This window comes from Peromyscus eremicus, chromosome 8b (assembly GCF_949786415.1).
Source record: "Peromyscus eremicus chromosome 8b, PerEre_H2_v1, whole genome shotgun sequence".
NCBI lineage: Eukaryota > Metazoa > Chordata > Mammalia > Rodentia > Cricetidae > Peromyscus > Peromyscus eremicus.
The window spans coordinates 1,240,104-1,264,636 of record NC_081424.1 but is presented as its reverse complement, the minus strand read 5'-3'; the positions used below and the strand labels follow the sequence as shown (position 1 = coordinate 1,264,636).

The following is a 24,533-nucleotide window of genomic DNA, read 5'->3' as shown; positions in this document are numbered from 1 at the left end:
ATAATACTGAAGTTGCTGAAGAGAGCAATAGATGTAGAGTATATAAACAGCTTGTCTTGAATTGTGATACTTAGAAGAACTGTAATAACTACTTTTCTAGGTCCATGGAACAGTAGGGGAACCATGGTGGATTTGGGTAGAAGATCCTACAAATGACCATATTTATCACTCAGAGTACTTTTTAGCTCTTAAAAAACAGGTAAATACATATTTATATGGCTCTTCCCTTATTTTGCTGCCATGAAGAGAAAATATAAACAATTTCTACTGTTTATTTTCTTTCTAAATGATATTCCATTAAAGCTTAATTTATTATTATTTTTGCCTCTTTTAAAGGAAGACAGTGATTAAATGTATGGTATTGATAAATCAGTATGATGATTGTTTGAGATTTTTTTTTTTTTTTTTTTTGGTTTTTCGAGACAGGGTTTCTCTGTGTAGCTTTGCGCCTTTCCTGGGACTCACTTGGTAGCCCAGGCTGGCTCTGCCTCCCGAGTGCTGGGATTAAAGGCATGCGCCACCACCGCCCGGCTTGTTTGAGAATTTTAATTACAATTTTGTTCATGTGTTAAGTCATGGCTCCCAGGGTTGAAGAATATGTAATGTAGATGAAATAAGTAATCATTAGGTATTATATGCATACCATATAGTGAGAACATTGAATCACCTAGTGAAAATTCTTTATAAGTTGCCAATAAAAGACTTAGGTTAGCCCTGAAAAATACCTATAATTAGCATTGTACAGATTGATCAGGTTGTAAATTGTGTATTTAGGAATATTTACACATGCATGTAACAGCAACTGATGGAAAAAGAGGCCATGAATTTGAAAGAATGCAAGGAGTATATGGGAAGGTTTGGAGGGAGAAAGGAGGTGTTAATCATATTATAATCATAATTATATATTTTCATTGTAATCTCAAAAAGTAAATGAAATAATTTTTAATAACTTAGCTTCTTGCCATGTCTTTATTGCCTTTCTTGTAGTTTCACTTTTTATCAAAGAGAAAAGGGAAGCTTCAAGCTGAAAAAAATCTTGTGAGGGCATCAAATTTGTTTTGTTGAATTTGTCTTTATATCAAATGTTTATTATAAGTAATTGTGGTATTTCTCTTATGGTATTTATAGGAATAATGTAAATATTAGTATAGCAATTAAAATTTTAAAAATATAGTTAAGTAAACAAATCAAAGCGATACCTGTAAATGCATGTTAAATAGCACAAAAGGAGTATAAACCTTACCTAAAAAGTACATTGGGTTTTTAAGGGAATCACACAAGAGTTGATGAAATACCTAAACATCTCACCTTCTAATAACCCAGTGTGCTTTATTATTAGTGTATCTTGTGTGGGTACTGCTTTCTTAACAGTAGACTACTGTGGCCTATACAGCAATAGAAGACTCATATTTACTTGAGATTTTATTTCACACCAGGTTATTAATAAAGAACCTCAACTTCTGGTATTCACAATCCCTATTTTTGAGCCTTTGCCCTCTCAGTACTACATTCGAGCAGTGTCTGATAGATGGCTAGGAGCTGAGGCTGTTTGCATTATCAACTTTCAACATCTGATTCTACCAGAGAGACATCCTCCCCATACAGGTAAAGTGACTTACTAATTTGAATCATTACTTTCCACCAAACTACTGTTATGTACATTGAATAGAGTTTAATTTAGTGCCATGATTTTTTTAGTTTAAAAAGCGTTGAAGTAGGCCAGTTTTGATGGACTTTGAAAGGATGGCACTCCTCTGCTGCTTCATCTCCATTTATGTAGTTATTATAATTTCTTCATGTGTGCTTGCTTTCTCATTCACCTGTGTTTATTACGTGTTCTTTGAAATATCTGAGATATGATTTGAAAGGTTTTAGATTTTGGATTCTCAGATTAGGCATGGCAATAGGTATGTTAAATTATCATTATTCAGTTTTCTGAACTTTTCTTTCTCCCATTGATGTTCTTCAGTATCTAAAATGTTTTGATACTAAGGCTTCGTGGTTTTTTTTTTTATTCAGAAGGGGATTTACAAATAATCACAGTGACTGTGTACTGCAAATAGCATAAAACCTTCATATCAACTCCCTCCCATATTTTAGCTTTATGGCAACTAGCGGTAACACATGCTGAATGGTTTCTCATTGTTGCGTTTGTAAAATTCCATTTTAGATTTTCATAAGGTGAAATTAAATAATGCATTGATTAATTTAAAAGCCTCAGGAAATTTTTGAAATAGATATCATAGGGTACTTGAAATTATCATCATAAATAGTCAGTCATACACATTTCCAGTTTTTATCAACCAACATAAGGCATTATTCAAGAGGAAAACTTTCACAATTAAATGCTACTTATGGATTTTTAATTAACTCACTACACAATCCTGTAGAAAGTGAAAAAAGCTTTAATATGACTAATCTTTACTATTTTGGTCAAATTTATACCTTATTCATTATGTTTGTTTACCTCAGGAGAGTCTTTATAATGCAGCTCAGTTCCTCTTTGTTTTTTTTGAAAAAAGAGAATGATTTATCAAAGCAAAAAGATAGAGATATGATAGCATCAGTATCATAATCTGCTCGCAGGTGAACTTTCTGACATTTCTGTTTGTTTCACTTTCATTGTATATACAATCCAGAATTTATAATAAGATATATAAAATGTTTGGTGTTTTATTTAAAATACATATTTTGATATCAGTAGATTTCTTTAACTAATGTGCTTAATTTTATAGTATATTATCATTATATTCTAATGCTCAGTTATTTCACAGTTAAGCAACCAAGCAGATATCAGCGTAATACCTTATTCTGACTACATTTTTTTTTTTTTTTACCCCCACCCCTTACTACATTTTCAAAACTGAAAATTTGCCATCATGATTATCTCAATTGATTTTCAAAGTGTACAGGATAATTCAGTGATCCCAGGGTATATTTGGCTCAATGTCCATGTAAGCACATCATTGAATTTAAGTCACTCAAACAAAGTCACTGAAGTATTTGCATTGAACATTGATAATAATTGCCCACTTATCATGCAACATGATTGATTTTTCTACTCTTCCTAAAAACATATCTGTGCCCTATTTGACATTGCAAACTTTGAGTTCCTTCCACTCTCCCTTCTTGATTTAGAGTTTTACAGAAAATTGAATGACAGAAAACACATGGCTAACTGTGCAGTAGAACCAAGCAGTAGGAAAGGATTAGCTCTTTTACTTTTAAGTAGACCTTTTAATAAGAAAATCAACCATATGCTGCATTTTGAAACCATACAGTGAAGATCTAATTCAATTGTCTTCTTGCTGAACTTTTAAATTGAACCTAATTTAAACTTCGTCTTTGTAACAATCTTGGCGGTAATACCACAGTGTTTTAACTGGTAGATTTCTGGAAATGGGAAAATATGAAGTCTTGATACCTAGGGGTATGTATTAATAGGTGAAACTTTCTCTCTAAATTATTTTAATTTCCAGTTCCTTAGGTCTCTAGTCTACATGATGAAAAGGACTAATCTACTTTCTTTGAATGTTTCTTGCGATGGGTTTTGCTCTTTCCAGTTATTCTCTGTAGTACAATTTTCTTAAGTTCCCATTAGCTGTGGCAGTCCTTTACTTGGCTGCTCTGCCTGGCCAGTGTATAACAGATCAAAATTCATTTGTTGGTAAATGTTACAGTACTGAAGTTTGTAGGTGGTATTTTGCTTTGTTTATGCATTAAGGTAGATCTAGTTTTGTTCTGTAACTTGAATGTTCTCACGAACTTGGATATCTAAGTTTTTATGCCACTTGGTAGAGAAAGACCCAGTTGGTTTATCATAGGAACCTTCCAGAATAGCATTTAGCATGTTACTATGATGTTACTGGTGTGTAAGATTTAAGGATTATTTTAATTATTTGAAATACAGTGTCCAGTGCTGTGCATAGTTTTTTTTTAATTGTTACTTACTTACTTATTTATTTATTTATTTATTTATTTTGGTGATTTTATGGCAGTACCTATCATGTTTTTCAGAATTGTTGGACCTTCAGCCTTTACCAGTCACAGCTTTGGGGTGCAAAGCATATGAAGCTCTATATAACTTCAGCCACTTCAACCCAGTACAGACACAAATATTCCACACACTCTATCACACAGACTGTAATGTCCTGCTTGGAGCCCCCACTGGTTCAGGAAAGACGGTTGCAGCTGAATTAGCCATTTTCAGAGTCTTCAACAAGTATCCCACTTCAAAGGTCAGTTTAGAGATTCGTGTGTTTACAGTCAATCCAAAAAGACAGTTCTTAATCTCCACTATAGAAAGTTCTAAATATACTGTCAGGACCCAGAGAGATTGTTTACTGGCAGAAATTTTCCAAAGGGAATGCATCAGTATTAAAATAATTTCCTTGACAAAAAAAATAATAATAATTTACCTCAAATTTAGAGCCCTCCAGTTGAATCTTTCCCTTGTTATATCTACAACTCATTGATGGGCCTGTAATAAGATACCTGGTTTATAGCCATGTTCATAAGATACACAGCAACCTACAATCAAATCCTCTGGCTATGAAGGAAGTGCTACTACTTTATTAATTTGACTATATAAAGGGAATAAGAAGAGTTATTCTACATTGTTCTAGTCTTAGGAAATTTTGAGTATTTAGCACAGCAATTTTAACTCTACTTCCCAGGCTATCATAAGGTCTTCAGAATTTATTTATTCTACATAAGTGAAACATTTAACCTTTGAACAGTATCTCCCCATTCCCTTAATCCTGTCCCTTAAACCTTCATTCTTCTCCACTTCCATGAAGGCAGCCATGTGAAACTAGAAAAATACAGAAGGAAAGAGGGGGGTGGAAATTCCTTGACACTGATCTTGTCCATTAATTCTGTTTTTTTGGCGATAGATATGTATATATCTCTCTATATATATATGTCTTTAGGGTTTTCTTGTTTTGTTTTGTTTTGTTTTTCAAGACAGGGTTTCTCTGTAGCTTTGGAGTCTGTCCTGGAACTCACTCTGTAAACCAGAATGGCCTCAAACTCTCAGAGATCTTCCTGTCTCTGCCTCCCAAGTGCTGGGATTAAAGGCGTGTGCCACCACCACCTGGCTAGGGTTTTCTGTAAATCATGTGAGTACCTCATATTGAAAGTAGAGATACTTTTAGATTGTGATTCAGAAGTATTGAACTTCCTTTTTGGAGGGTTTTCCAATTAAGTGCCTTTTCTTTATTGCTTATCTTTACTTTCCCGCTTTTCAATGTTAGGTGGTTATTCACCCATAAAGAACACATTGCACACTAGAACAGCTCAACTAAATTGCAATGTTGAAAACGAAGATTTGGGACATATCATACTTTGTTTTTTTAGATTATCAAAGACAAGTTTGTGGTATTTTTCAAAAAGTAAAACAGCTAAAATTTATAACTAGCATCAGTTTGCACTAAACTTAAACAACCAGTTTCTCTTTTAAACTTCAAAATTAATGACTGTCCTCAAGTATTCTATGAGCTCATGTAAATTCCATACAAAATGCAGGAAAATTTTTTTGTCATTAGAACTCTATTTTTAAATAATGTGTTATTTCATAATTGTTGGCTTGCATTATGTTAAACTATAGTGTCATCATAAAGTATCTGATTTTTTAAATACTCTAGAAAATGTGTCCTTTTGTTTTTTAATAGGATGTTTATGATATCTAGTTGTCTTATTTTGTATAAATATAAAGTTAATTGTGTTCCCTTCATTGATTTTAACAGTGTAATATTCATTGTTAAAGGGATCTTTAAATCCACATTGTTCTATTTTGACAAATTTTGTATTTCTTATTTACAGATGCTGTTATTTCATGAGTCCTTTTGTCTCTGTTCCCTTTTAGGCAGTGTATATCGCACCCCTAAAGGCTCTAGTGCGTGAAAGGATGCATGACTGGAGAATTAGGATCGAAGAAAAGCTTGGTAAAAAGTAAGAAGTTTACCATTACTAGAATTATATCAATATTCTAATTATTTTAAGTGTGAAAATGCAATCATTTAGTTACCTAATATGAATACTGTCATTTGCATACCTTTTCCAAAATATCTTTATTCCAAAAATTTATCAATTTTCTTTCATATAATTGAGAATAATTTCTAGAAACTACTTTAAAAGCATTCCTCATGTAACTTACGCAATGAAAAAGAGTAGATTTTTGAAAAAAAAATTATTTTTTGTTAATATTTTAGTATTTGACAAGACTGTTTATTACAGTACTGTTTATCAGCAAGACTGCAGACAGCTTGATCGTTCCATAATGCACTTCCAAGTAAATAATGGTACATATGCAAAATGCAAATTTTGTGTATCTCAACAAAAGAATAATCAATATGTACTGAATGAAACTCTGCAGGGATTGGGATTAAAAAAGAAAGAGAGAAGCAAGCTGTCCTACCTCTTCTATGGGCTGGGGGACTGGACTGTTACAGACTGTTAACTATAAATTCCTTCAGCCCAGGATGTATTCCATATTCCATATAATATATAAAATGTAAAACTCAAAACATTAAAGAAATAAATAGATGCTTTGGGAGCAAGCCTTTCCCCTTTGTTCTCTTTTCTCAGTCTGAATCTAGATGTACAAGTTTTGTTTAGTAATTACTAAAAATGAGGAATTTACCCCTATTTTTGCCTATGTGTTATATACCTCTTCTATGCTTTCAAGGGTAACTTCCTTTTTCACTGTGAAGCTGAGACCCTCTGAGAAAGGTGGCATTTAGTTACCCCTCTGCTCTTGTTTATATCCCAGTGTGTTTGAGGTTTTCTGTTACCTATAGAAAATTTCAACCTAAGAAATTAATTTAAGCTTGCAAATAATTCTGTTTTTACCAACTGCCCTAACAAAATAACACTTTCCCTAAGCAAATAGATTAAAAAAAAAAAAAAAAAAAAGTGTCACGTGCAGTTGCACATGACTGAAATCTTAGGCAGGAGAGCTAGTATTGCAAGTTCATCCTTGGCTGCATACTGAGTTCAACTTTAGCATGGGTATGTGAGATCCTATCTCAAAAAGCAAAAAAAGAAAAAGGGAGGGAGGAATGAATGAATAAGAGGTCTGTCTGTCTGTTTCACTATGCAGACAAGGAGATAACAATTCAGTTTTATAAAATAACATAAGTAAATTGCTTTATGTATAATTAAACAAAGCTTGGCACTTACATATAAGTTGCATGTAATTGATTTGAGATTATATGTGCTTCCATATCTTTTATTGTGTGGTTTTCTGCATTAATGTAATTGTGACACTTAAAAAAATTTCAAGTGAATGGGGATAGAGTAGTTTTAACTATTTTAAAATTTTATTTCAAAAGAGAGAGTTTTTAGTCTGTCCAAAGTTATATGTTTACTGAGGATCAATTTTTTTTTTCTCCAGAGTTATTGAACTGACAGGGGATGTGACCCCAGACATGAAATCCATTGCTCAGGCTGACCTTATTGTCACAACACCAGAAAAGTGGGATGGAGTCAGTCGAAGCTGGCAGAATAGGAACTACGTTCAACAAGTTACTATTCTCATCATCGATGAGATCCATCTGCTTGGTAGGTACCACTCAAGTAAAAATAGAATGTTATGAAACTTGACATTCTCTTCTGTTATTATAATTTCATTGACAAATATTTGTAAATAATTGTATATATTCTTGACATATAATGTGATGTTTTTATTTATATGCCATGTGTAATGATTAAATGATGATAAGATACTTGTCACCAACTATAGCTCATTAGGTCTCCTGGACTTATTCCTTCTGTCTAACTGAAGCTAAGTACCTTTCCAACATCTCAGGTTTCCCATCCTCTACCAAACGACTCCCATCCCCTGGCAAACTCTATTTTTTCTCTTTATTTCCTTGAGTTTTATTTTTTTACTCCACATAGATCATGCAGTTTTGTCTCTCAGTCCATGGCTCATTTCTCTTGGCATAACATCTTCTGATTCATGTATGATGTAAATGACAGGATTTTATTCTTTGTTATTGTTTTATAATATTTCATTGTGCATTTACTTTACTCATCTGTAAGTGAACAATTAGTCATTATTTGGCTATTGTGGTTAATAATATAATGGACGCCAAAGTATATATAACTCTTTGACATACTGATTTCAATTCCTCTGAATATCTACACAAAAGTAAGATTTCTTATTCATACAGTAGTTTTCTCCCCCTGCTTTTTAAAGAAATCTTTGTATTCTGACTTTGTGCCTGCAACAGCTAGCATGGATTTATTAAATGATTAATTTTCATTATTTTTTATTCTTAGGGGAGGAGAGAGGTCCAGTTCTAGAGGTCATTGTATCTCGAACAAACTTTATTTCATCACACACAGAGAAGCCTGTTAGAATAGTTGGACTGTCCACTGCATTAGCTAATGCCAGAGACCTTGCTGACTGGCTCAACATTAAGCAGGTATGAGGAAGAGTGACGGATTAGTTATTCAGCAACAATTTTTTATGCTTAACTTTATAAAGTTGTGATGCATCCTTCAGTATAAAAATTGTAACTGGTTTCTTTTTCATGTTTACCAGATGGGTTTGTTCAACTTCCGACCATCAGTTCGCCCAGTTCCTCTGGAAGTCCACATTCAAGGTTTCCCAGGTCAACATTACTGCCCACGCATGGCTAGTATGAATAAGCCTGCATTTCAGGGTAAGCATCAGATTCTTGGAATAAAGTAATAAGCATTCTCTGTAGATAGTAGCTATTAAATACATTAAAAATCGTTTGAGTTTCTGTAAACAAAGCTATCTATATCACCCACTGAGAAACATAAATAATTGTTGAATTGTGTATGGAAAATGAGAGGTATTTCTTTTTTTTTTTTATTTAAATTTTTTTTTTCATTTTACATACCAACCACTGTTCCCCCTCCCTCCCCTTCTTGCATTCCCTTCCCCCATCCCATCCCCCATTCACTCCTCATAGAGGGTAAGACCTTTCTTGTGTAGTCAGCACAGGCTTATATACCAAGTTGGTGCAGGACTGAGCCCCTCCCCACTGCATCAAGGTTGAATAAGGCATCCCACCATAGGGAATGGGCTCTAAAAAGCCAGATCATGTAGGGGCCCCACAAACAGATCAAGCCACACATCTGTGACACACATTCAGAGGGCCTAGTTTGGTGCCATGCAGGCTCCCCAGCTGTCAGTCCAGTGTCTGTGAGCTCCCACTAGCTCAGGTCAGCTGTCTCTGTGGTTTTTCCCATCTTGAGCTTGACCCCCCCCCCACCTTGCTCCTATAGTCCCTCGTCCCTCTCTTCTCAAAATGACTTTACAACAGAATAAGATAATATTTTAGGAAGTAGATGATTCTTAGTATTACACACCCAAGGTATTGTATGTTAAGTAATAGCTTAAACAAATGATAAAGAGCAATAATTTTCAAAAATTGTCATCTTAACATTTAACAGAAAATATAGAGTGTGTGGATAATTCATTAGCCAGAGTGTCAGTTCCATAGTTAAGATTGCCTATGCCTTTTCTGAAGACCAGGCTCAATTCCCAGCACCTCATAGCATATTACAACTCTAGTTCCAGGCCATCCTGTAGACAAATTTCTAAACAGTCTTATTAAATAAAAAAACACAGAGCCAGATATAGGGGTGAAAACCTGAGAGATCAGGGAAATAGGGAAAGTCACAGCTAACCTCACCTCACCAATTCTGCAGCTTCCAAAAACGAGCTACTTCCTGTCTACCCATGCCTATATGCCTTGCTGTTCTGCCATCTGATTTGCTCTCTCTGTCCAGCTACATCACTTCCTCTTCTTGCCCATCTCTGTCACTTCCTGTCTGTCTGTACAGACCTCCATGGTTAACTAGTGTTAGAATTTAAGGCATGTGCCACCACACCTGGGTCTGTTCCCAGTGTGGCCTTGAACTCACAGAGATCCAGACAGATCCTTGCCTGCCAAATGATAGCATTAAAAGTATGTGCTACCATTGCCTGACTTCTATATAGAGGCTGGCTTTTTCCTCTGATCTCTAGGCCAGCTTTATTTATTAGAGCAAAAATAAAATATCACCACACCATCCAATTCCTCTTGCCTCTGCAAGTACCTGGCATGCACATGATGTGCACACATTCAAACAAACATGTAGACAAACACTCATAAACATATAATAAAAATAAATAAATCTTAATTTAAAACAATCTGGACAATTCATTACTTTTAAAAATTCTGTTGGTTTCATGTTTTGTTTTTCATTTTTCCCCTTTTAACAAATTTAGCAAATAGAAGAAGCATCGGAATATACCCCAGTTTTATTGAAACATGTTTTATTTAGACTACAGAAGGAATATTTATTGTATCAATTAAAAGTAACGTCCAAAATAAATTCTCTCCTGTGCACTGCTGTTGATTGTTAGGTGACGACTTTTTAGCTGCTGTAATTAGCCTATGACAGAAGCACAGTATTGATTGTGGGCTGGAGACCCATCTTGGCAGTTCAGATTATTTACACCTCCACAGAAGCATTGTACAAAATCACTAATGAACAATAAATCTGCCATGAGCTGCTCAGCCACACCTGTTCTTGCAGCAGTAAAACACATTAAAGGTTGAGGTTTGGAAAAGAAACAGATCATTCATGATTGTCTATATAAATGATACCAGTATTTCAGGAGTATGTGTTTTAAACATTGTATTTCTAAGGTGATTTGTAACAGATTTATCATTTATATTTTTAGGATTCTAATAAATTCTGAATGACGAAAATAAATAAGGATAAATGGGTTTATTTTTCATGGATCTATTACAGAAATTCCTTATATCTGTGTAGAGAATGGCTGCATGCCGTTACAGAAAAGGAAGCATTTGCATTGTGTAAATTGTAAGTCAACAGTAAAGACCTGAAGTACTTGCCGTTAGATATGGAATCAGTTCAATCCTATCCTTATGAATTATGTCAGACCTATAGTGATTCCTAGACTTCTTCGAGTTTGGAAATAGGATTTGTGCTAGCCTAACTTCTGTTGTTGGTATATAGTCAAAACTGATTTCTTGGCCTATAAAAAGAGCAGCTCACAGTTTAAAAAAGAAATCAAAACAAGAGGAACTTTTTCTTATAAAATGTTTAAATATTTTGGTTTTAATTCTTTAGCATATAAGATGTTAGACCTCATTGTAACATTTTTAAATAAAGTGAGTTTTAGTGATTTTTTTTCTCCTCCACCTTCAACTCCCTTTCTCTCTGTTTTGAAAGAGCTACTTAAGTAAAAATTCTTGTGCCATTTTGCCACTGTCTTTTTTTTTTAATTTTATAATTTAATTTAATTTAACATATCAGCCACGGATTCCCTTGTCCTCCCCCCTCTCCCCCCTCCCCCCAGCCCACCCTCAATTCCCATCTCCTCCAGAGCAAAGACTCCCCTGGGGATTGCGTTCAACCTGGTAGATTCAGTTCAGGCAGGTCCAGTCCCCTCCTCTCAGGCTGAGCTAAGTGTCCCTGCATAAACCCCAGGTTCCAAACAGCCAGTTCATGCACTGAGGACAGGTCCTGGTCCCACTGCCTGGATGCCTTCCAAACAGTTCAAGCTAATCATCTGTCTCACTTATAAACAAACCTCATTTCCAGGTAATCCAAATGGTGTGTGTGCCACATTAAGTATTTCTTTAAACATTAATTATTCCTTCTTATTGTTCTTACCTAGGCTTCAAAGTGCCGGTTTCTTCTGTGTGCCAAGTGGCTGTACCATTCTCAGGTTCACACACATCAGGCACTTAATCTCAATAGTAGTCTGCTGTGCTCTCCTCTCTTGAAGCCTCACACATGTATTTCAAAGTCAGAAGGAAACTTTCTTCTCATTTATCAGTTATTTATTGTTGCACGTTTTATTTATCTACATTTTTTATCTACTGATAACAGAAAAATAGGAGTGTGTGTGTGGTGGTGGTGGTGGTGGTATTATTGTTTCTTGGGCACTTTCATATCTCTGCAGTGCTTGCTTAGATTCTGTAGATCTCAGGACTGTTTACCTCTTATATCACTTAGACAAGCAGCAGTGTCTGGGAAACAAACTGAACTCAGTTTTAAGACTCTGTCCCACTAGTGGAAACCCATGAACTGTTGACTGGTGGCTGTGGAGCCCCCATGGGACTGGACTAGGCCCTCTGGACATGGAAGACGGATGTTTGGCTTGACATGTTTGGGAGGGCACCCAGGCAGGGGGATCGGGATCTATCCCTGGTGCATGGGCAGGCTTCTGGGAATCCGGTACCTGTGGTGTGACACCTTGCACAGCCTTGGTGCAGTGGGAAGGGGCTTGGACCTGCCTAGGCTCAGTGTGCTGGGCTATGCTGACTCCCCATGGGAGACCTCGATTTGGGAGATGTGGGGATGCGGGGTGACTTGGGAAAGAGGGCTGGGGCGTGGGAGGAAGGAGGAGGGGCATTCTGTGGATAGCATGAGAAGTGAGTAGAAAATTTCTTAATAAAGGGAAAAAAAAAAGACTCGGTGTCCATGTATAGCTTAGTGGAGAATCTCGGCATTGTAGTGCCTCTTTCCTTGGCATGACTTTAGGAATGATAGATAAAGTTTCCCATGCTAGGCAGTGTTCTGTAGAACTGTGGCCAGCATCTTCCCGTTTCCTGTTCCCTTCCCAGTGTCTTGTCAGACCCCTCTACTACCTGAAATAATACTAAATTCCATAGCCAAATGAAGAATTCCCATGAACTACATTGGTTTTCATGTCCATCCGTTAAGTGGCTTAATATTTCATTCCCACAACTTTGCACAGCAATTAGAAGTCATTCTCCAGCCAAACCTGTTTTGATATTTGTCTCATCAAGACGTCAAACTCGACTTACTGCTTTAGAGTTGATAGCTTTTCTGGCTACTGAAGAAGACCCAAAACAGTGGTTAAATATGGATGAGCAAGAGGTAAGTGAGTTGCTTTTTCAAATTCATACTGTACTGTGATAGAAGTTATGTACTTAATTATGTTTAGTTTAATTCTATAATAATTAAGAGGAAAGAAGGAGTACATTATTGTGCTACCTTAATACAACATTATTAATATTTATATGCATTTCCTCTGGTATTCCCAGTAAAACATTTACTTTACATATCTATGGTCATCCCTTTTATTTAACAGTATCATGATTAATATTTTATATTCAACTACATTTTCAAAAGTTTTTAGTATTTCTTGCCCTTACATAACTTCTAACCAATTTTGTTAGATTAACTTTAGAAAAATGTATAACATGATCAATATTTAAAACTTAGTAAATACTAATCAGTAAGCTTTAAGACTACCTTTACATATTTAATTAATTACAGTTTGTCTCTGTACAGGTTTATTTCACTATGTAGCTATAACATAGGGTTTTTTTCCATATAATTAAATAATCAAGTTTCTTTATTGTAGTTTATTTCTTTAGAAATATTTCCTCAGAGAACACAGTTGCTTCTTTTCTTATGGTGATAATTGATTTCTCAAACAACTGTACTGATTGAAGTAGTCAATCTTGGTGTAGGAGAGGCAAGGCTTACTCATTTATTGTAATTTATTAACACTGAATGAAAGGTTATCCTTATGTTTTAATCTACACCTTGATTTTTTGTAGATGGACATGTTTTCATATATTTATTCACTAGTTTCCTTTTTCTTTTTTTTTTGTCTCTTCATTTTTTATAGTCTTTTATCTTTTTCAGTATATCTTAAAGATTTGTTGAGCCTTACAGTTAGTTGGAAATAGCTATATGAAACTTTATATTATATAACTTTTCCTACATGTGTGTATGTTAGTATGTATATATACTAATCTACTCCTTAATTATTTTTGCTTGTCTTTTATCCTTTACAAATTGAAGATTTTGCCTTTTAGATTATATTATATAGTCTGTGTAATATGGTCCTTATTGTCCCTTCTGCTGTTTATAGGTATTCCTTCTCAGTTCCATGAATTTAAATCATAGTGACTTCCCTTTTTAACGCTTTTCCAGTTTATATTTTCTGAGACAGAGTTATGATTAAGATCAAGGAAATAGGTTACCTAATTGTTGTATCATCTTCCCTTCCCTCTTCATTTTCTCTTTTTTTTTTGTGGTCATAGCCTGAAGAAGTATTTCAGACCCATCGATCCAGTCTAAACAAATTGCACATTTTTTCCTTTCCTTTTCTCATGGCTGTTTAGAGTTCAGGTCTGTTGGATACACTGTATATGCTATCATAAGCAGGTAGTGCAAAGTGTTTTAAGTTCCACGGATGATTTTTCTGTACTAGTAAGCATTTATCTTTAAGATTTCCACATAACTTTCTTAAGGTTGTGTATATATATTATACAATATAATTTAAGGTCAAAATAAATTTTTTTGTGTTATTTTCTATGTCTAAGGAAAGTAGATATTACTTGGAAAGTATTATATGAAGCAAGGTGACTAAGACTCAGCAAGATTAAAAAAATGTATGTTCTCCCTCATACAGGATCCTAGTTTATCCTGTTTATATGTATACATTATATGGGAGGAGACTGTGAATGTAGGTATAGGCTTTGTAGTGAAAGGAGATCTCAAGAGGGAACAAAAGAGCTGTTGAGGAAGGGGATGGGGTAGGGCGATAGGACACATGAGACATGATAGTAGGTGTGTGTTAGAAAGGTGTAGGAGGAAGTGAGAACCAACAGATTGTGTTTGAAGATGCCATAAAGAAATCTAATAATGTTTGTGTTGTGTTCATTTTTAAGAAATGCTTTAAAAAATAACCTGTTGTGCCTACAATAATATCACAATTTAGGAGGCAAATGCTGAAAAATAGGCAAATTAACTATTGATGGTTTAGTGTATGGGCAGCATCTATCTCATCTTAATTTTATTTCTCTTTTGTTTTATCCCTAAAAGTGTTCCAACTTCAAACATTTCTTTGAAGTCAGGATATAAAGTACATACCTACTGAACACTATTTAGGGTGTGTGCTCAAAGTACATTGCATTTAGCACATATGTGACTCGTATTAGTTTAAAATGTGAACGTCATGTATTCATTCTTGCTAGAGTGCACTTCTTTTATTTATTTATTCTAATTATGATATCTGTGAAAGTCTGTATAGCTCAGCTATTGCAGATAATTGTGTTGTAGTGTTGTTCTACTTAGCACAAAAATTTATCACCATTGATAAGTAGAATCCATAGCATTTGCTTGCGTGGTTTTTTTTTTTTCCCCCCTGGTAAAATTATAACAACTGGAAATTTTATCATTTCCACATGTTTTGTCTCATCCAGTCTGTTTCAATACAGGAAGACCTTGCTCATCACTTACTCTTTTTTTTTTTTTTTTCCTTTTCAATTTTCAAGACAGGGTTTCTCTGTGTAACAGCTCTGGCTGTCCTGAAACTCACTCTGTAGACCAGGCTGGCCTCGAACTCACAGATACACACCTGCCTCTGCCCCCCAAGTGCTGGGATTAAAGGCATGCATCACCATCACTTACTCTTAAAAATAAAAAATTAAGCAAACACATTTTAAATGAAGTTTTCATTGAGTTTGCATTTAGTTTACTGTGTGAGTTCATTTGAGTATATCTAAACCTACATAAGTAGGTTTTTCTGTTACGGAACCCCCAGATAATTAAATTAAATTAAATGCTTTAATTAGAGTTTATATTGCTGTGATAAAATATCATAACCAAAAGCAGCTTGGGAAGTTAAGGGTTTATTTTATCTTATAGTTCAAGCCACACTCCATCACTGAGGGAAGTCAGAGTAGGAACTCAAGGCAGCAACCTGGAGGCAGGAACTGAACCAGAAGGCAAGAGGAATGCTCTTTGCTGGCCTGCTCCTTGGGGCTTACTTGAGCCTGCTTTCTTATACAGCTCAGGACCATCAGCCCCAGGATTGAACCACCTGCCGTGGGCTATACCCACTGGCATCAGTCATTATTTAAGAAAATGCACTATACACTTCCCTCCAGATAATCTAGTAGAGACATTTCTCTGTAGAGCTTCCTCTTCACAGACATACTCTAGCTGTGTCAAGTTGACATAAAACCAAACAGCACCATACTTTCTAGATTTTTAATGTTTGTAGAGGATACATTCTGGGAAGACTTTCTGGGGTAAAATGTTAATGGCTTATATCATTAGTGCTCTTTGTGCAGTATTAAGTGTCTTTTGACCAGACCTGGGTTAACTAGCATTTGAGGAAGGCTGGATAAGCATAGTAGTTATCTTGGCAGCTGAGTGGCACTCTGTTGCTGACACAGCAACCTCCAAATCATTCTGCAGCTGAAAAACTACTTTCTAGGTGTTTGGGGAAGAGGCAGTAGTGAAAGGAAAGGGAAAACATCAAGAGCATGGAGAGAACATGGGTAAGAAAGATATATGAGTTAAATTTCTTAGCAGAGACAAAAAGAGTGATTTATTATCTTGATCCAGTACTAACTCAAAGAAAAGAGTTAAGACGCAGAGAGACAACTCCAGGTTTGTTTTTCCTATGAAATCATACTGCAGCTAGAAACCCCAAAGCAGCATCCTTTGGATTTGCCAGGATGAAGCCTTTTACAGCAGTTTCAAGAGTTTCTGGGCATAAGCTACTCAGTCACTTGGATTTTTACTGAGAGCATTCACTTCTACTAGCCTCAAATTTTCACTGAGTCTTTGCACTGTTCTCTCAGACTTCATGACAAAAAGAAAAATTTGATTGCCTGAATTTTGATCTGTGACATACATCAGGAAAAGAAAATATATTTTTGGCTTATGTTATAGGAGGTATTCCTGGCTGTCCATGAGTAATGCAGGTTCACTATATAGTTCCTTTACTGCCCAAATTTATTAATTTGGTATTTTTCTCAAGACCTACATTAAAAAAAAAAGGCTTGCAAACAGTGTAACTTTTCATCAAATAATCAAAACATCCTTTTCTATGTGTCCCCTAGAGGGACAACTCAACTAGAACTTCCGTCGTGGGCAGCAGTTAACATGGAGGCCTACATTTCTGTTTGTTTCTCTGAGCTGGGTTAGAACTCAGGGTCTTGTCCGTGCACTCTCCCCGAAGACATACCCCTGCCCACACAGTTCTACTGTCGTTCTCCGTATCCTTTACTGTATTCGCTCCTTTGCTACCACAAAGTATCTGGCAAAAACAACTTGAAAAAAGGAAGGATTTGTTTTCATTCACAGTTTGAGAATTTAGTCCATCGTGGCAGGGAAGGCATGGCCACAGGATTTGAGATGGCTGGTCACATGAGTCTGTAGTTAGGAAACAGAACCATGAAATGGTTGCATGTTCCTTTCATCCAGTCCAGGGCCCCAGTCTATGGAATTGTGCCACACGTTTGGTTGACTCTTACTTGTTCAGTTAAACCCTTCTGGAAATGCCCTCATAGACACATACAGAGATATATTTCTGGCAATTCTAAATCCAGTCAAGTTGATAATGAAAATTAACCATTAGTCAGTAGACTAAACTATAAAAGTCACAGCTAATTCAATAGTAGAGAATAGTAAAAAGGGATAGAAATGAAATTGTTTAAAATCTATTGGTACATATGTGAGACAGCAGCTAAGCAAGGGTAGGGGACAAATTGTTTCTATTTGCCACTCTTGCAGGCCAAAAATACTTATATTATTTATTTGCTTTACCATATGTCACCTGGACATGGTTTTCAACAAGCTGATAAGCTAATCTAGAGTGCCCAAAATGCATGTCCATAAGAGACTGACAGCTAGATTTATATATATATGCTTAATTCATAAGGTTATAAAGTCTTTGATTATTTTTTAAATAGATACAGAGAAAGTTTATGTCTACCTAAACTTTTCTCATCTTTGTTACATAACAGCCTAATTTCATCAAAATCAGGAGGCCAAATGATAGTTTAAACAAATTTAGTTTTTCCATCAAGTAGAACAAAAACATCAAATACTCTGTGTAGATATTTCAGTTATTATTATTATTCTAAGCAAATTATTAATCTCATAGATATTACCTCTTAAAACTAGCAAAGCTAAGAGTCACAGGGAATAGAATAAAAATATTATGATGCTTACTAGCTGAGATTTCAGGGAGTATACACCACCATGGCCACTTGGCTCTTGGAACATGGTTCCAGCAGCATACGAAGAGAACATTACTTTTCAGTAGTGCACAGCATACTTCATCCTCCAGAGTCACACGTAACCTTTCTAAGATACTATCAGCTGCCATACTTGCATTCTAGCAATGGAGGAGATAAAGACCAGTGACATTTACTCATTGTCTTATATTTTTATCTTGATAAAGTGAAAGTCAGCACCATTGTACAAGATATCATAATGATTTGCAGTTATGTCTTTATGATATGTCCAAAGCTGTGATAGGCTAATCAGGTAGTAAATGAGAAGTATATCCCAAGTTTATCTTCTTATACAGAAGAATATGTCCTCTTAGTAATAGGCAGGGTCTAGATAAATCTCACCACCAAAGAACTCTGGTTTCTGGTAAAGAACACTTCCTATGATGCTCATTACCCACTTAAAACTTACACCTTTCTTGCCACCTGACATACAGTAGCACTCTTTCTAGGTCCTTACTATGTGGTAAATCCAATAACTATGGGACTAAAGAATACATCATCAACTTTATTTTTATTTTACTGTGTGCATAGGGTAACTTTAAATATCCGTTTATGATGAGCAACTTCAGTTTCAAGTCCCTGAGGTGTTTTATAAGCATAAAGTTTTCCTTTTCTCCACCCCATAATGCCCATTGAAGTTACAGTTCTATCAATTAGATAATATATAATATTCAAAATGAACTGAGAAATATTATAAATGACTTAACAAATATTAGATATTATTATGAATAACTGTATGTCACCTAGAAAAAGTTACCAGACACATATAATTTGCCAAGATTGAACCAGGAAGAAACAGAAAACCTAAGCAGGTCAGTGAGAAATAACTAGATAACTAGAAGTTGTAAACTTATTGTCAAAGAAAAGCCCAGGACTAGATAGCTTCTTTTCTGAATTTTAGCAATCATTAAAAAAACTAAAACCAATTCTCCTGACACTAAGAGGAAGAAAATCTATCAGCCAAGATTACAAGGTAAGTCTTACTCTTGTAGAAAACCAGATAGAAAGCTGCATACATCATGAACATGGATGTAAAAATCATCAACTAAATACCAGCAGCACATTAAAGAGTTTAGTTCAGTTCACTTCATCTAGGGAAACGATGACAGGTGAAGGTAGATCAGTTAGCAAAATACAGGACTTCATCAAAATGAGGGCAAAGCCTGATCATCTCAGTACAGAGAGAATATATGAAAATGAAAATATAGAAGAAACATGCCTCCTATTTGTAACTTTTTTTGAGGCATTGTGAACAAACATTTCATCTCAGATAGGACACTGCTCACATACTGAATAAACAGTCCCATCCAGGTCTAGATTGAACCATTGAGTTTAATGGGATTAATTCCATGTGTGTGTTCAAGGTGTTGCATAAAGAAATTGTATCCCCAAAATCCTACCCCATGAATGCTGATGCCTCACAAAGGCTGCATCCTAGGAGCTCTGTACAGTTACAGACAGCTCTGCCCATAAGTCTCTCCTTCCCACTTGTGTGTACTTTTGGACAAGGCCTGGTCAATCAGAGGACTCCTAAGACATACGTTTTGTTTACTTCTGAGCTAGAACAGAATTTTTCAATTCTAGGGGAGCGGCTACAACACCTTAATATAATAAAGTACATAGATAATAACTAATCCACTAACATTGTATTGAATGAAGCTGAAAGACCTTTCTAACACCTGAAATAAGACACGGATGAGCACTTTCACCAAACAGTGCTAGAAGACCTGCCATAGCAGCCTAATTGGTACTGTTTGCAAACAACATGGAGAGAAGATTTTAAAAATCCTACCAAAAGCTGTTAGAAATGATGAATGAATTCAGTAGAATATACAGAGTCAAAATGAATGCAGAAGCCAGTAGTGTTGCTTTATGCTTGTTTGAATTATTTGAAATAGAAATCAAGAAAGCTATCCCATTTATAATAGCTACAAAGAATAATAATAAAATGCCTAAGAGTAAATTCACCTAAAAAGTCAAAAAGCATTACAAATTATTAAACATTAATTCAAGAAATTTGAAGAGAATACAAAAATGTGGAAGGGCAACTTATGCTCACAAAATGAGAGCCAGTGTTGACAGAATATCCATTATGAATTGATCAGAAATGTCCTCCCACAGGCTTGTGTTTTGAACACTTGTTCTACATTTTGTGGTATTATCTTAAGGCTGTGGAGCACTTATGCGTTGGGGCCTGGCTGGAATAAAAAGGTTCCTAGAGATAGGTCCCACACTGAAGGTCCCACCACAAGTCTTGGTTTGCCTACTCTGCTTTTTGGTTCACTGAAACATGAGGCCTCCACCAAGCACTCTCACACCATGAATGCTACCAGTCTTTCCCCACTGTGGTGGAGTGAAATCACTGTAACTGCTGACAGATTGTCTGTCAGGTGTCTGTCGCAAAAACACTACCAGAAGAGAAGTCCAGTGTGACATCCATCAAAGTACTTGTGTGGTTTTCTATGGAACTAGGAAATGCCACTCTTAAATTGTGGGCAGAACTAAAAAAAGGACCAAATACCAAAGCCATTTTGAGCAATTCAACAAATTCAAAGCTATAGTGATCAGCATAATATTGACATTAAAAACTGGTATGTATATCCATCTGATTTTTGACAAAGGTGGTAAGACAGGGATTTGAGAAGCTGGGTGTGGTGGCACATGCCTTAAATTCCAGCACTTAGGAGGCAAAAGCAGGCAATCTCTGAGTTCAAGGCCAGCCTGGTCTACATAGCAAGTTCTAGGCCAACCAAGGCTAGACGTTGTCTCCAAAGGAAAAAAGAGAGAGAAAGAAAGAAAGAAGAAGAAAGGAACACAGCATTTCCAAGGCTCTAGATTATCCTCCATGCCAGAAGCAGAGAGGGAGGAAGAGGGAAGGAGAGAAAGCAGGAGGGCATACCTGCATCACAGCTCGTAGGAGCTAAGACGCTGGTGAACAACAAAAAACACCTTAGAGAAAGGACAGTGTTTTCAATAAAGGATGCTAAGAAATTGATTTTTTTACTTATAAAATAATGAAATTACATACCTCTCTCTTATGAGTTCCAACTCAAAATGGCTTAAAGACACAATAAAGAAAACTCAGCAGAATACAAAGATAGCCTTATAGACTAGGAGAAAATACTTGCAATGTATACATCTGACAAAGGATTGGTGTCTAGAATATGGTTTTCAAAAACTAAGAAAAAGAACTGAAGATTGAAACAGCAAGTAACCCAACAAAAATGGTCAGTGGGTCTAAACACATTTCTTAAAAGAAAACACTAGGTATTAGGAAAAATGTTCGGTATCACTAATTGTCAAGTGCAAATCAAAACCACAGTTACTTCCCATTACACTAGTAATGATGGTACACATCAAAAAGACTACAGATAGGAAGTTTGTACAAAACTACAGACACACCATTAAAGTGGTTAAATTTTATTTTAAGTACTGTGGAGGGACTTTTGTTTATAAGGCCAATGCTTTTGTAGTTCTTGTGTGTCTGGTAAAGTTCTTGGCTTTACATAATTAACATTACAGTGAAGATAGGAGATGACAAGCAAATAAGTTAATGTGTGATGATTTGCAAGGGAAAAATAATAAATAGGGGAGATGGGAATGTTCATTGTGGGATATTACACAGTAATCAAGGCATGAGGCCTCTGATAAGGTAACCTGTGAGTACAACTGTAAAAGACAGGGAGCAAACCAAGCAGATGGTAAGAGAGCAAGCAATTCCTAAGAACCAGGTGTATGCAGCACCAATTACATACATTTACATTTTTTATTTTTCCATTTTTCTTGTGGGTGTATTCACATTTTTGCATGTGTTTGAATGCATGTACATGTAGAGGCCCAAAGTTGGTGCCAAGAATCATTCTAGAAGACTCTTCTACTTTCTTCATTAAGAGAGAGTCTCTAAGTCAAACCTAGAGCTCATCAATATGGGTAGGTAGCCAACTTGCTCTGGGGATTCCCTATCTCCACCTTCTGAGGCTAGAATTACAAGTGATCTGTCATGACCAGCCAGCCTTTATACATGGGTTCTGGGAATCCAAACTCCAATAATTATACTTGAGTGGCAAGTTGTTTAACCACTAAGCCATTTCCCCAGATCTTTCACTTTTTGAGAACATTTTGTTACTTCTGGAACAATAAAGTAGAACTTAGTATGGATGGTAGTATGGATGGTGGCCTAGGGCCTCCTACCTTGGTGGCAGTAGAAAAGGAAAGATATATTTAGAATTAATAATAAGAGTTTATGATAGATGAAAGACAGAAAAAATAATCAAGAATGGCACCCTGGTTAATAACTCAGAACGTAATAATGCTGCTTAATGAAATGGCAAAAAAAAAAATCTGAGAAATGAAGGATGGAATAAAGGAAGAAAGAAATTTTAACACAAAAAAAATTTTTTTTACATATTTTTTGGTATGCCTAAGAGCTTTCAAGTGGAAATTACAAAGTGATTAAATGTAAGAGGTCTGTCAAACCTACTTCAGATGTGAACATATGGAGTTGGACATGTTTGTGTACAAGCAGACTTTGTGCCCAAGTGAGTCCATAACAGCCCTGGGCAGTGTAGAGAAGCAGAGGGACATAAGGGAATCACTTGTTTTGAAGTGAGACAGAAAATGGGAAACTGTTAAAGGTGATAAGATGCCAGTAGACAGGGATCAGTGCAGGAGAAATGCTTGATTACATGAAGTGAAAAAGGGAATTCATGATATGATAGAGAAGCTCCTAGTGTCATTTAACACTTGGAGGCCCTGTGAGTGAACTTGGCAAGGAGAAATCTGTTATGAACAGAAGCCAGTTTGGAATTGGTTACAGAGTAAATGAGGAGTGGGAAGAAATGGAGTGAGTACACAACTTAGTTAACCGGTGCTTTGATTTGGCACTGAGAAGGTTCACTAAATCACCTTCCCTCAGGTGTTCAACCATGTAGTTCCACATGCAACAGGAATGGTGCTAGCTCTGGGTATGCACCAGCCAGCACTAAAAGATACAAAAGTGAGCAAAAGCCCTTTCTTCTGAATTGCTTCAAGCCACAAAAAATATATAAAGTAGGATTTCAGCTGATTATCACAAAGCTATACCTGGAAGAAGCCAAGGGCCTTCTAGGGATAAAGCCGAGGTTTAAGGAGCCTTGGTAATATTTGGCTTCTGATTCTTAGCCGTTTCCTACTATGAATTTCTCATGTGCTATTGTAGCTTTTCCATCATTCTTTGGGCACAGTTTCCTTCTACTAAAGGACTGTTTGGATAACCTTCTGAGCAGTAACACAGCCAGGATCCCTAATTGCAGGTCTTTCTGCAGTTACTGTCGTTAGCAGCATCTGGCCAGAACCATCCCTGAGGGACGAAAGTATCTTACCAGAGACACCTCTGTACTCTCTAAGAACAGATCTAAGCATCCAAGGACAAACGAAACAACACCTGTCTCCTAGGTCAGGAGGATAGCTTTATTTCTTGTGCGATGTAGGGTGAGACTCTCCTTCCTTACAGTCTTACTAATAGACCCCGTACTTCTTGCCTAACCACTTCTAGGAATGTAGACTGAGCACATAGATCCCCTTTTTGATATACTAACCGGTCATTAGCACTCAGTTGACCTCCTCTTTTACTACCATTTTGGGTTGTAAAGGAAAGCCTGATGGTCACTGCCTGAGGAAAATTCTTACCTGCCTTCATGACCTTGCAAGAATTCAGGCCTGGTGACCTGGCTGGAGGGGCAGGACTGTTTGGGTATATAACTGTAAAGCTAGAGATTGAGAGAGGATTAAAACAAATGGACTAAAGAACTCAGTATGCTGAGATTCTTTTCCCAAAAATAAATCTCGCTGTTCATAGTTTCTCTTCTGAACCCTTGGGAAGTATCATTAAGTATCATTAAGTATCATTAAGGCTGATCATTTAATAATATACAAGACTGAATTCACTGGTTGAATGCTGCTTTTTTTCCCCTCTTTCAGCAGATAGCAGAATGCTAGCAAAAAATTAGGCTTTTGTCATGATTATATTTACATTCTTCCCTCAGCTCTCTGTCTCTTAGTATAGCTCCAAAGCCGCCCCTTTCTTTCTGTGTACTATTAAATAAGTTCGAAGTACCTAAAATAATACAACAAGGAGCTAGTTAATTTATATTTGTCCCTATAAGGGGAAATTAATGAGAATTTTCCAAAGCCTTTTACCCTAAAAAAAATGTAGAACAAAATATGTTAAGTTGTTCCCAGAAGTCCCCCCAGGACAGGTGGGAAACATCCAAAGATCTGAAGTAGAAAAGGAAATATGTCTCTGACTGGGGCAAGCTAGGTAATAGATGCAGCTGGAGACAACATGAAAACAAGTATGAGAAATAAAACAGTATAGTTAAATCTTGTCAATGGGCTAGAAACCTACCTAAATTATATGAAACACTTTAAAAGTTTGCTAATTTTATATATTACTTTGAAGTAATTCATGAAAAATTATAT

General features: G+C 35.9%; 1 protein-coding gene across 2 annotated transcripts in view; it reads left to right on the top strand.

Moving 5' to 3' along the window:
* The window catches only part of Ascc3 (activating signal cointegrator 1 complex subunit 3), a 342,822-nt gene that overhangs the window by 194,797 nt on the left and 123,492 nt on the right, over positions 1–24,533 (top strand). For both annotated transcript variants that reach the window (XM_059272425.1, XM_059272426.1), the window contains exons 23-30: positions 101–199; positions 1,437–1,605; positions 4,018–4,238; positions 5,867–5,952; positions 7,397–7,563; positions 8,287–8,432; positions 8,552–8,672; positions 12,761–12,903. In XM_059272425.1, coding sequence (XP_059128408.1) covers positions 101–199; positions 1,437–1,605; positions 4,018–4,238; positions 5,867–5,952; positions 7,397–7,563; positions 8,287–8,432; positions 8,552–8,672; positions 12,761–12,903 — 1,152 coding nt within the window. The remainder of the gene's footprint in view (positions 1–100; positions 200–1,436; positions 1,606–4,017; positions 4,239–5,866; positions 5,953–7,396; positions 7,564–8,286; positions 8,433–8,551; positions 8,673–12,760; positions 12,904–24,533) is intronic.